General features: G+C 36.6%; 1 protein-coding gene across 2 annotated transcripts in view; it reads left to right on the top strand.

Moving 5' to 3' along the window:
• Positions 1-213: 213 nt before the first annotated feature.
• Positions 214-14,221, top strand: part of ACTR2 (actin related protein 2) — a 35,250-nt gene continuing 21,242 nt past the window's right edge. Inside the window, exons 1-3 of one of the 2 annotated variants that reach the window (XM_022597232.2) lie at positions 214-346; positions 7,263-7,373; positions 12,889-13,104. In XM_022597232.2, coding sequence (XP_022452940.1) covers positions 299-346; positions 7,263-7,373; positions 12,889-13,104 — 375 coding nt within the window. In that variant the 5' untranslated portion in view covers positions 214-298. Of the gene's footprint in view, positions 347-2,489; positions 2,535-7,262; positions 7,374-12,888; positions 13,105-14,221 lie in introns of those variants that run through there. The other variant, XM_089923090.1, reaches the window with a different exon arrangement.

Genomic DNA, 14,221 nt, shown 5'->3' with positions numbered 1-14,221 from the left:
GAGCTGGAACCGAAGCCGGAAACGGCGCCGTGGGCGGGACCTCGGGCTCCTTTGTTTCTTATTGGAGCTCACCGCTGCCAGTCTCGGCCTCCTCCCTCCCGTCCTCACCTCTTCCGCGCCGGCAGTCAGTAGGTGGCGGGCAGGGGCGGGTAGGGGCGGACGGCCACTTCCGGGTGGGAGAAAAAAGCTGGGCCGCGGGAGGGGCCGGGAAGAGGGAGGAGGAGGAAGAGGAACCGACGGACGGCGGCGGTTGTAGGTTGTTCGGTGACGGCGGCTCCGGCTCTCTTACGGGCGCACTATGGACAGCCAGGGCCGGAAGGTGGTGGTGTGCGACAACGGCACCGGGGTAAGCGCTTCGCGGGGAGGCTGCAGCAGCTACAGGCTCGGGCAGGGGATGAGCGAGGGGCGCGCGGGCTCTTGGCGTCCGGGGCTGCACCCCTGGGCCCTCGGCCCCTGGGGCCAAGGGGCCAGGGCCTCGCTTCCCGCCTCCGTGGGTGTGGCGCGCGAGAGGGTCGGGCCCCTTAGTTTCCCCGAGCCCGCCACTCCCGCAGCTCGGGGTCAGGACGGCGGGCGAGGCCGGCACTGGATGGGGTTCCCACCTGCTGCCCGGCCGGGGCCGGCCCCGCGCTGGAGCCGCGGGATTCTGGCTGGCTAAAGGGCCGGAGGAGTAAAAGGCTGGGTTTGTGTGTTCCAAAAGGGCTCCATTCCCCAGGGTTGCCGGTGTGTAAAAAGAAGATCAAGAGGCCTTCCTCTTCCTGTATAGTTGAAGATACAGAACGGGAGGCAGGAAACGGGTTTAAAGAAAAAAGGGAAGTGCTGTCATGCTGTGAGCCTCAGTCCTTTCGCAGTGTTTGTTTTTTTGTTTTCTTGTTTTTTGAGGGGAAGGGAGACCAGGTCGGCAGCGCATCATTTACTTTTTGTTCTGCATGCTGGAAATTTGGCCCAGGTGCAGCCCCGCAGAGACCAGTGTGTTCCAGTGGTTGATCTTGCACCCTTTAAGGCCCAAGTGTTAATTCCACTAACCTTAGGGGAAGTTAATCAGTTTGGGTACCCCTCCTCCTTTTTTTCCTTACTTGCAGAATACAGGTAATGTTAGTATTTAAGATTCTAAAATGCAAATAATTGTAAAATTCTGAGTAAAACACTGATACAGAAATTATTTGAAAGTTGTTTCTTTCAATCGCCCCCCCCATTAAAAAATGTATTTTGGGCAGCAAATTAGAAGACAGAAGTGTTACTTATTTTGGATGAGTTCTGTAGTGATCACTTCCCCCTACATTACAACAAGTCCTAACCATCTTGGAGCTGCAGTATTTTGTGACTTTTATCCCCTTCCTTCCATAAATGTGATAGATGAATTAAAATATTTTTTATTTGAACTTAAAGCCCTTTGGAAACTGGATTGTTGAGGGGAAAAAAGAGCTGATATTCACTGCTATAATGCTGCCCTTGATTGAATTTGTTAGACTTTTACAAGCAATGATGATATTAGCTTTATCTGACCTAAGTTAAAAACGGATAAGAGTAAGAAGACATCCATACAAAATGGAATAGTACTTAAAGAAAAGGAGGCAGGTCCACCACTATAGAAACATTTTTAAGATCTATTGTTAAGTTTAAAAAAAAGTTTTACAGCAATTCCATCTTTATTAAAGATATTTATGTGTCCACAAATGTATGTGTATATGAAAGTTTTGGCGGAATTCATAAGAAATGTATGTTCATAGTGGTTACCTGTGAGACTAGGGATAAGAGTGAGGTAAGGTGGGAAGGACTTCATCACCCTTCTGAATTATTGGAAAACTGTTCTTTGTTTTTTTAACAAACCATGTATTGTTAAACTATCTCTAAATGAAACTAAGTATAAACATGTATTACTTTTACAGTTAAAACTCAGTTAAAGGTGCTTTTTAAAAAATATTAGCCTGATTCCCACTGTAGCTCAAATTGACCTCCAAATAAATGTAAATCTTTAAAGGTTGATGTTAATATATTTTGTTTTGTGAATAGGTCAGCTTTTTTCTTTAGAAATTGAAGTCAGTTATGTTTTAATGGATTCCTCCTCTTTGAAGGACAGTGAACCCTGTTTTTGTAGTATATGTTTTCTCATAATATTTAGGGGTTTTTTTTCTTCTTCATTTTTTAAAAAATTTTCTTTTTGGCTGCACTGCATGCAGGATCTTAGTTCCCGGACCAGGGATCGAACCCGCGCTCTCCGAGGTGGAAGCGCGGAGTATTAACCACTGGACAACTGGGGAAGTCCCATAATATTTAGTTTTTATGTTACTATTTCATTAGTTTATCTGTGTTAGAAAACTGATTGTATATTATTGATTAGTCTTATGTCTAATCCATAATTTAAGAATCTTGTTTCTTAAGACAAAAGATCAGTTACTATGACATAAATAGAAAAGTGTAGTTAATTCAAACAAAAACTTACATATTTGGTGTTATGTTTCTAGTTACTTTAAAATTTTTATCCAGATTTTCTATAGGACATGGTAGACTTCAAATGAAGAAACAGCTCTGATGTGGTATGTAGTCATGAATGCTGTGATATTTCTGAAAATTTAGAGAATTAGGAACCACTTAGATTCTGTATTTCTTATGGTTATACTTCATAGTCAGTTTGATTTTATTTAGGTACCTGAAGGTCTAATGATTCCTCTATGATTAAATAAAGAAGATATTAAAATTAAATTTCTAAAAACTTATGGAAATAGTTGTTACTCCAAAGCAATTTGCCTCTTACACATTTTAGGTGTTAAAATTATAGGTATTTGAGAACTTGATTTTTTTTTTTTTAATTTATTTATTTATGGCTGCGTTGGGTCTTTGTTGCAGTGCGTGGGCTTCTCATTGCAGTGGCTTCTCTTGTCACGGAGCACGGGCTCTAGGCGCGCGGGCTTCAGTAGTTGTGGCACACGGGCTTAGTTGCTCCATGGCATGTGGGACCTTCCTGGACCAGGGCTCGAACCCGTGTCCTCTGCATTGGCAGGTGGATTCTTAACCACTGCACCACCAGGGAAGTCCTGGGAACTTGATTTTTTAAGCCCCTCTGGCAGGCCCTGAATCGAATGCCCTAAGAGTAGGTGAGTTCTTGTGATCACGTGCCAGATGTTGGTCCCGCTCTTCTTCCTCACTAGCTCCCAAGCTGACCACTGTCTCTTTTCCTCCTAGAGGAGGAAAAGCTCATCCATTTCCAGTACTTTATGCATTTCACCTTCATAACCATTCAAACCTAAAATGGAGCCTTTGGTCCAAACCTGCACCTAAAATAGAGCTGCGGAAAGTGGCCAGATAGGTGAAAATGTGGAGATCTGCTTAGGCTTGGGTGCCTTACAAGAGTTGGGCCTGGGCCCCTGGTGTTGTATATTCTTTTACCAAACTTGGGTGATTTCATCAACATTGAGTTAGTTCACCAACAGTGAAGACTTCTGGCGTGCCTACTGTGTGACTGGTATAATTTTTAGGGTCTAGTGATACAAAGTAGCTTATAGTGTTAGGTAATTATACTTTTACAATTCACATTTGTAGTATTATGGCCTTTATCAGGCTTATACAGATTTATATAATGAATTTAGAAGTGTTTGAGTTAGAAACAAATCAGAAACAGGTTTGGTTTCACCCTATAAAATGCTTTGGAATAGGGCTTCCCTGGTGGCGCAGTGGTTGAGAGTCTGCCTGCCGATGCAGGGGACACGGGTTCGTGCCCTGGTCCAGGAAGATCCCACGTGCCGCGGAGCAGCTAGGCCCGTGAGCCATGGCCGCTGAGCCTGCGCTTCCGGAGCCTGTGCTCCGCATCGGGAGAGGCCACAACAGTGCGAGGCCCGCGTACCGCTAAAAAAAAAAAAAAAAAAAAAGTGCTTTGGAATAAATATAATAAATATTTTAGTGGTCTGAGATCAGAATAATCACTATGCAATTAAATTAATATGTCAATACCATTAATAAAGGAAAAATACAAATTAAATAAGTCCAAATGAGGCTTTATAAATCCCAGTTTATTTTTTGAGGGAGAAAGGTACTTTTAGAGCAAATGTAGATGAGCTTTTTTTTGTTGCTTGAAAGAACATTATATTGTTCATGTTCTTACCATTTGATGACTCAGTAGGAAGTAAGGGAGCCAGTTTAAACCACAGTGCTATGAAGAGGAAACTATATATGGTAAAATCTATTTCTTAAACACAGCCTTACTGCACACAATGAGAGAACTAAGCCACCAAGTCTTAAAGTGATTGGAATGGGGGGAGGTATCTCCAGGATTAAAAATGATACCAAACAAATAATTTTAAAAAGAATATTTTCTTTGTATTTTATTACATCGTGGTTTAGATCTTTTAAAAAATACTTTTTACAAGAAAGGAAATGCCAGGTTGTCTGTTGGTTATATGTTATTGAGAAATACATCATTGTAATTATATTCTTGTTATTGTAACTATTAATGCTTTCACATTTGAAATAATGTGAAATAGTGCAGCACTTGCCATTTTGACCAAACACTAGTACCCTGTAGTAATGCTAGCACTGGATTACTATGGTAGCATCTACTTCCAGTAAGCTACTGCTTAAGCGGAATAAATGATTTCATTAATAAGTGATTGGTATCTTTAATTTGAACTAAAAGCCAAATTTCCATTTTTTATAAAGCACAGGAATAGTAGTTTACAGTTATTTTTATAGTTTCAGGAGTTCTTAATTTTTTGTCATCTTACCTCAGGCAGTTGGCAAATATTTTGTCCCGTGAAGTATGCTCAGACAAGAATTTCAAGATGCAAACTACCCATCTATAATTGTTCAGATTATAATCAGTAAACATTGAGTGATGTGATTATGGATTTACCGTGTTGCACGTTTCCCAGTGTGTTTGGCTCAGAATGAGGGGAGGCACGTCAACCTTCGCAGCCTCCTCCCTGCACCAGGACTTGGCTTACGCCCCATCCCAGGCTCCTGCCCCACCTTTACCTTATGTTACAATTTCTCACTTAAATCATTTGTTTACATTTAATATGCTAAAAATGCCCTTACAAACTTGTAGGTTCTTTTTTCATTCATTCTGTCATTTTTTTTAAGAACATTTATACCCATGTGAGCATGTTCAGTCTGGTGAATGGACACTTTTGACCCACCCAGTGTCCTTATCTGTTCATTATGTTAATACATAAGAATTTAATGTCTACATTGTATTTGGTTTCTATATTTGGAACATATGTATAAATTATGACTAAAGCTGGTGATCATGACAGATTTTATTTATGTAGAAATTTGGATATGGTGGGTTAATGAGAAGAGATTCTCTGGTTTTGCACCTGATTTCAGTTCACATCAAGTGAGCTGGCTTTTGACTTAAGGACAAAAGCGAGTTTGATTTAGAAGAGAAGCGTGTGAGAGGTTTTTTCATTTTCTTTTAATTTGAATAGACTAGAAAATACTAAGTATTATTCTTTTCCTCTGTGGCAGTTGTCACTCCAACTCTTTCTGGGTCACATTGTTAAATTATTTGGGAAGACATTGTGGAAAAATGGACTAGCATTTCTGAATTCTGTTGAACACTTTTTTAGGGTGGGAAGTGTATTGCTCTTTATCAACCACTATTCAAATGGAGAGAGAGGTATGAGCAAGCAGGTAATCTATTGCATATGCCATCATATCACAGTAACTTCTGCCTTGGAAGCTAATCCGGTCAGAATTGTATCATAGTTTTAGAAATGGGTATGTGGCTGAATGGTAAACTAAGCAGGACTAGATTTTGTGAGTTTGGAAGAAAACCTATCTGAGCAGTGTGTTTTATGTAGGTTCTAAAATGTAAACGTGAACTGAGGAGATACGAATTCAGGTGGTATTGGAAATATGCAATTTTTAAATTTTAGGCATATTTTTCATACCAGTAGCTTTAGTCTGCTAAAGACATGACTTCAACATATTTTTAAGAGCTCTATATATAAAAGACTTGAAATTATGCATGGCAGAATGTTCTAGACTATTTATAATTAAATGTGGTTCATCAACATCATTTCCAACAAGGTTGTCTTTGCAGTAGAAAAATTTTATATTTTGGAGGGTTAGTCAGAAGTCAGTGAGTTTCAGGTAGTTGCTAACCTTTACCACTATCAAACAAAACAGTTCCTTGTATGTAACAGCTTTCTCTCCACTTCTCTGTTATTACTATCATGCATCACATTCAGTTTCTGTTTTTCTCCTTAATTCTTCTAAGAGAATATGGTACCTGAAGCCATGGAACAATAGACTTTCTCAATATTAAACATATTCTCTAGGTTAAAATAATCATAGTATCATACGGGTCAACAGCAAAACTGCTAATATTTATTGATCAGTTAAATAATATGCATTTAGTATGTGTCAGACACTGTTCTAGGTGCTTGGGATTCATCAATAGACACAAAAATCCTTGCACAGTGTACCATACATTGAATAAAGGCTTGGTAAGAGAGAGGGTAGAGACTGATTGCATTTCCTTTCTTTTATAGCTTCTTCCTCCCACCCTGAAGTTTTAAACTGCCTTTTCCTTGTAATGGCTGCTCTTAAAAATAAGTCTAAACAGACTGTATTATTGGTATAAGAACTAAAAACCCTTGGTTCTATTTTCAGTTTTACTGTAGATTGTTCAATCTCCTAGTACATCAGTTTCTTATTCATAAAATGGAAGTATTATTAGAATCAGTGATATGTCCTCATTGGAGAAGTACACTATCTGAATATGAAATTATGTCATTTGTTATTACTGAATACGTTTGTCTAAATATAAAGATGTAAATAGCCCAAAATGCCTAATAAATGTTTATTTTGATGCTAGTCCATATAGCATTTGATTTTCCCATTTTCAAAAATGGGGTTGCTTAAGTGAATTGCCAGACATGAATGAAAAGCTGCTTTAGTTCTGTTCATTTTCTGACATTTCTCTTTTAAAAATCCTTAGCATTTGTTGAGTGAATTTGTCCGTTCCCCTCTGTGCATCAAGGCAGTGGGCTCCAGCATGAACTGCTCAGCTTAGCTCCCTGTGGTGGGGAGACCTAGGCACTAAATAAGCAGTTAACCAGTAAGGAAATGGGAACTCTGGTAGTAGTGCCATAAAGGAAATAAATGGAGGATATGATAGATGGGGTGACTACTTTGGGTAATTTGAAAGCAACAAGAGTTTAAGATATTATATAAATGCAAAGTGGTACTTTTCAGATACAGTTTTTAAAAGGATAATATCATAAATACCTTGACACTAACCCACTTTTACTGTTCTTTTCCAGTTTGTGAAGTGTGGATATGCAGGCTCCAACTTTCCAGAACACATCTTCCCAGCTTTGGTTGGAAGACCTATTATCAGATCAACCACCAAAGTGGGAAACATTGAAATCAAGGTAATATTTTATTTATTGATAAATGAGGAGCAAACCCTGTGAGGTGTTCTTTGAATTAAGTAGTTTTAAAATGTGATGCCTTGAAAAGCAAAGGAGGAGGGCCGAATTTCTTATATTTAAAATTTTTATCAACACCTGAAGAAAGGCACCAGAAACTGAAGTTAATTTCATCTGACTTTAAGTATAGCTTGATGCCATTACTCTCTGAATGAAGTAAAATACTTAGTAAGATTTTTATGTTGATGTGAATACTATATTAGTGACTTAAAGTCCTATTACCTAATATAATTTTTAAAAGAAATCAGCCTGGTATTTTTATGTCTTTCAGTTCCATATATTTTTCTATGTTAGTGTCTCTTTGGGACCTAAGATTTTTCCTTCCCATGTTCTCATGGCCTGATCCCCCTACATTTTTATATAGCTAGTCAGGAAACACAGGATATAAATCTTATTGGTTCCTCTTTTCACCAGTATAACTGATTTCCATAGTGTGCAGGAGGAAGCTGTGCAAGTCTTTATTTGGCCTTGTATTTATCTTAGCACGAGGAGAGGGAAGGGAATATTGTCATTGCCTACCTACTGTACTTAACATGAGTGACTGGATGTTAAGGGTGATAGATTTTTATCTTCTATTAAAGGGATTGAAAATCAAGTGGGAGTTACAATACTGTAGAAGAAAAAGAATCAAAAGTCAGTGGTCACCAATTGACTTAAATTTTTCAGGTGGCCTAGGGATCAGGTTATACAAAATGCAGTAACATTTGGGGCCCTTTTACTGAATCATTTGTGACCGGACTAGCATTGTTGGTCCTATCTGGACAGTCCTTGGCAAGACTTCACTGAATTGTTAGTGTGTGAGTTAGTGTGTGCCTCTCTGGAACGTTTATTTGAGATGTCTAGGAAGGTGGTGGTAGGTGGTAGAGGTTTGCTACTTGGTGGCTCTCTGCTGTTGGGACTAGAGAATTGAATTACACAATGAATAAAAGTACAAACTGAAACTTAGGTTCTGTGTTAATTTTTTAAAGACTTAAAAGAGTGAATGATTCTGGCCTCTGTTTTGTTATGTTACAATCAGAAGGGATACTCAATGTGAGAGGTTTTTTGGTTTTGTTTGGGGGGTTTTTTTAGGGTCTTTTGGGAATTTTGTGGAATTCTGTATTCTCTTTTTGTGAACTTTCGTTCTGATTGAATTCAATCTTAAATGAACTCAACTTAAAATTTAGCTAATAATAGTGATAAGGATAAACTTTTTAATGATGTTGGAAGTCACACTTTTATTCAGTATCAGCCTTTTAAAGAAGAATGGCTTTTTTATATACTTTATGGATAATAACATTTTTGAGGTATTAAGATACATATAGCTATTTTTATTGACCAGCATAGTCACAATAATTACCATTTTCTTGCTTTTTAAGGCCAAGTGATAGAAATGAAACTAGATGATATCCTAATAAGACGTTTTTGCTAAGGAATTCCCCAGTAGCATTTGCTTGTATGGTTTGTCAGTCTGTGTTCGATTGGCTCACTTCTGTTCAATCTGCTTAATCTTTTAAGTCTTTCAAGTTAATTTGTCTTCCAGTAGAAAACTGAAAGAAAACAGACCTGTGTCAAATTTAACTTGACTACTAGAGCTTGGAAAGTCAACTCTAAATACCCTTTACTTACTCAGCTAGACCTTTTCTTCTATTTATTTTCCTTAATTAAGGTTCTTAAATTCAGTAATGAATTAAAGAAATATGACTTTTTTGGAATTCCTATGCCTAGTGGATTGATTTATACTTTTTGTGTCTTGTTAGCTAAAATGTGGTAGACTAAAAACTGGAAATTTAAATTGTTTAATGAGTTTATTTTCATTCAGGAGTAATAACTGTCCATGCTAATTCGGCCCTAATTGTTAACTCCGTAAACTGTAGTAGTACTGCATCTGACCTCGACCTAATTTGTCTCTATTGCTTGTATGTTTAAAAATTTCAGTGAGGATTTTATTTAGGCCTTTTCTGACTCTTACTTCTACCTTCTCTCTCTTCACCTTTCTTGACCTGTTGAAGTAGAATAACAAAAAGATGGTAAGTGAGGTTACACACATGCTCTCTGTTTGTTTTCCACTTTTGCTTGGTGGGACAGTAGTTGTTGTTTTGTGTCCCTTTGGTATTGGGGAGGGGGGTAATTCCATATTTTAATTTTTTAATTTTTAAGTACTTTGATTTTTAACCTTTTTCATTGCTTCAATTTGATAGCAACTAATTAAGTCCTATACTTTCCTGATTGCATACAATGGACCAAATCAGAACTAATTACTAACATAGTTTTGAATTGTTTTCCTTGTGTTTTTTGTAGATGAATGTTACGATTAAAATGGAATGTGGTGTGCCTTTTATTAGAAACCAAGTGGCTTTATTTAGGATATGTGTGATCCAGAAAATTGGGGTGAAGTTGTTGCATTTGGATAAATCCACTTTATTGACCATTGTTAAATTGAACACTGCCTGTCATAGCCTCTATGTATATGTGTATATATTTGCATCCAGTACAGTATCATATGTGTATTTAATAAACTGAGTAAAATTTTAATGTGCAAATGAACTGTAAATAGTAAAGGGGGAGAAAAAGAGATTGACTTGTTTCCTATATTATCTTTATCGATGAGCAGATTTTGCATTATCTGAGTATAAATAAGAAAAAGGTGGAAGTCTTGTAAGACTTTCGCATAGACAATAGATTCTTCCTCTAAATAAATACCATTGTGTGGCACCTTTTTCTTTTGAACTAGAACTAGGCGCATCCCAGGCAATTGACTCTTTCACCATATTTTTCTGTGGTAGTCAAAGTGCTTTCTGTAGTAGATATTTTCAAGTTTGTTTGTTTTTAATATTATTTGTAAGCAGCTTTGACAGAGATTAATATCAGGCCTTTCTAGTGATATGTATTTTAACTAGTAACAGTAACTTTGTGAAGTTTTCTTTTGAATAAACAAAAGCATTTAAAAGTGGAAATTCCTACATTTATCCTAAATAAAAGATCATGCATTTGTCTTAAAATCTGGAGGAGATTAAGAAAAAAGTGTACTTGTAGAGAACAGTGTAGGCTTAATTTAATGTTTTTTATGAAATTTTGTTCTAGGAATTTAATTGTGGTTTTAAAGTATATTTGCTCTACTTTTAATCTGAGGTGACATTGTTCAGAATGATTCTTGGCAAATCTCATCTACACTGCCTGCTTTTCATAAAATATAAATGCTTTTATAACAAAATCTCAGACAGTTACTATAATTTTTCATTCTTTCAGGTAATAGGTGATGGTTTAGGCTTGGTCCAATGATGAGGTGGGTGGTAAAAAACTAAGGCCTGATCTGATGGCTTATAATTTTGGTCTTGGAGATGCGGGCAAGTTACATAACCTTTTATCATTTTGGGGTTTTGGAAGTTAAAATGTTCTAAGGAAAACTATGTGTTTTAGGATTTTTTGAAATAAAATTTTAGATATCGATACGTTTTTAAATTAGGTAGCTTGAGTTAGTCAAGACTATTTGCACTAATTTGATAAGTTAATACTCGTTTTCTTCCATTTTAAATGTCCTCTTTGTTCAGAGGGATGGTAAGATAATGCCAGATGTTTTTTTCAGTTAATTATTTATGGTATGTGTGCCCTAGAAGTAGATCCATGACACTTTTATTTTGAGTTGGCATTAGATCAGACATATGTAAGCCCCTATTCTTGCATGGAATAAAAACTAAACAGTCTGATGAAATCAGACCAGACTTATACTAAATTTGTTGAAATGTAGTTGTGAATATATATCGATGATATAAACCATCTAATTATCTGATCTGTTATTACCTTGTATAACACAAAGAAAGATATATTCTAGAAGAAAGTAACAAAATTGTATATTAAGTTATATTGATGGCCAAAAGTAATATATGTACTTGGAGGTTTAAATTCCTCCCCCTAACATTTTATTAAGAAGTGTTTAGAATACACAGCAAAGTTGGAGGAATTTTGCAGTGAAACCCATACATCCATCACCTAGATTCTGATATTAATGTTTACTATACTGATATATCACATATCTATCCATTTATCCATCTGTCAGTCCATCAGTGTATCTTGTCTTTTGATGTATTTGAAATTATCAGTATACTTCTCCATAAGTAATTCAACAAATGCATGTCAGTTACTAGAGTTCACAAATGTAGATTTTTAGTTTTGCATTTTCCTATCAGATGATTCTAAATAGTTAATATTTAAGCAATTTGAGTATTAAGTTATGGTAAATTAACTTTATACAAAATTAGTTGCAACAGAAAAGTTTTAGTGAACATTTCTATCATGTGCTTTAACTTTGTTTTTCCTTTTTGTTGTTGCTTTCAGTGGATTTTCTGGAAATCTGTTTGGTTTTTTTTTTATTGGTGTTGTTTTTAGAGTCTTCACCCTTGTTTATCTCTTCTCTCTTTTTTTAATAGTTATTTTTAAAAGTTTTAAAGTCATACATGTATTTAAACTTCTGTTTAAAAATATCCTAAGGTCTTATAGCAAATAGTAGCTATTTCTGATACTAGGGTTTTTTTTTTTAATTGAATTCATCAGTATATGTAGAAATCAAGATTATTTAGCATTTTGACTAGCCGATTTCTAAAATAAGTTTAAATTCTGGGACATCGTTAGCCTTATTATACACACAAAATTTGACTTTTGAAATGTGGGTCATCTTAAGTATGCTGTCATTGGAGACAAGACTTGTGAGTATTCTGCTTCGTGTGTAATAGCATAGTTTTCCAGTATTATACTTTAAGATTGAAGATGTCGCTCATGAGATAATTTTAAAGAAGAATTGCTTCTCTTTGTCTTAATTTTTTGTATCTCTACAAATTATCATTCATCTTGGTGAGGCATATATTGAAACTTAATTTCAATTCTAATTGAGGCATATATAGGTAGAAGTTTGTGAAATTTACAAGTTATGTGGTGCATATGTCCATTCTTACAGTGTAATAAAACATCCTTTTATTTTTTTGCTTCTCATTATGCTTTATAGTAGTTACACTTATCATTTTGATATTTAGTACAAAGAAATGTGCTGCATGCATTGAGCATTTTTCTACAAGTTTTTTTTTTTCCCTGATGTGCTATCTCACATATCACAGGCCTTATTTTTTGAACATTTGAGCAAAAGAAACAGATGAAACCTCATACAAAACCCTCCAAAATATGAAAATGTGGGGTTTATTTGTGCTAATGCTCTTCTTTTGGAAACATATGTATTAAAGGTAAGGTCAATTTATTGATTTAAACCACGCTGTACATAAAAATTTACTATTCATGATTAAGATTTGCAAGGCATTGTTCATGAAAGAAAAGACCTTTTTAACTTGTGGAATGAAGAACTTTGTCTGAAAGTGCCAGAAAGATTAAAATTAATTATTCCCAAGTTTTCCAAAATATTATGGGAGGATAATTTTCTGAAGGTATTTTATACAAAAATTTGGTCTAAAGCTTTGATATTATAATTTTCTAGGATCTTATGGTTGGTGATGAGGCAAGTGAATTACGCTCAATGTTAGAAGTTAATTACCCAATGGAAAATGGCATAGTACGAAATTGGGATGACATGAAACACCTGTGGGACTATACATTTGGACCAGAGAAACTTAACATAGATACCAGGAATTGTAAAATCTTGCTCACAGAACCTCCTATGAACCCAACCAAAAACAGAGAGAAGATTGTAGAGGTAAGTTTTTAGATGGGTTGCACACATACGTGTTTCTGTGATGTGATGTTAAAGCACATGTTTTTTCTTTTATCTTACCATTGTCCTTAAGAATAAAGGGAATAAGAATAATTGTTATTTTCTCCCAGATCCTATTTATTGAGCACCTAACTATGTTAGTCATTACTTATAAGTAGAATATACCAGTAAACAAAGCGAAGTCCTGCTGCCATGGAGTTTATCCTCTAGCAGGGGAAAATGGACCAAAAGAGCAAAAAGTGAGTTAATTGAATGGTTTGTTAGAAGATAATAGATGCTAAAGGGAAAAAAAAGTAGGTTAAGGGGGATGGGGAATGTAGGGAGGCTGCGTTTTTCATAGAATGTGGTAGTATGTGTCTGTGAGAAGGTGATATTTAAACAAAGGGAGTTAGCCAGAATATATTTGGGAAGAGCATTCCAGGCAAAGGGAGTAGCCAGTGTAAAGGTCTTGAAATGGGAGCAAGCCTGGCATATTAGAGAGTCAGCAAGGAAGCCAGTGTGGGAGAGCAACAGGAGACGAGGTGGGAGAAGTAATGGGGCAATCTAGGGCCATGTAGGCTCTAATAGGGAATTAGATTTAAACTCCAAGTGAAATGTACAAGGAAGGGACATGCTCAGATTTAGGTTCCTGTGGCTGCTGTGTTGAATGTAGATAGAACATAAGGAGGCAAGGGTACAAGAGAGACCAGTTTGGAGACTTTTTCAGTTACCTAAGCACAAGATAATAATGGTTAGGATTAGGGGTAGTAGCAGAGAAGGTAATGAGAAGTGGCCAGATTGTGGCTCTGTTTTGAAGGTAGGGCCAAAATATATTCTGATTTCTTAGATGTGGGTAATAGAGGGATAACGGCAAAGATTTCGCTTGAGTAACTGGAGGATGGGGAAAGACTGAGATAGTAGAAGAGGATTTGGGAGGGAAATGGATCAGCAGTCCAGTTTTGGACATGTTAGGTCTTCATTAGACATCCAAGCAAAAATGTCAAGTAGATGGTTATTAAGATCAAGTTCAGGAGAAAAGTCTGGGACTGGGGATAAAAACTTGGGAGAGTCATGAGGATATAGATAATATGGTTCACCAAAGAAGTGATAGTAGACAGAG

This window comes from Delphinapterus leucas, chromosome 13 (genome assembly GCF_059928025.1).
Source record: "Delphinapterus leucas isolate spDelLeu-1000000601 "Yukka" chromosome 13, BTC_Dleu_Yukka2, whole genome shotgun sequence".
Lineage (NCBI taxonomy): Eukaryota > Metazoa > Chordata > Mammalia > Artiodactyla > Monodontidae > Delphinapterus > Delphinapterus leucas.
The sequence above is the reverse complement of the archived record's forward strand: the minus strand, read 5'-3'. Positions and strand labels throughout refer to the sequence as shown.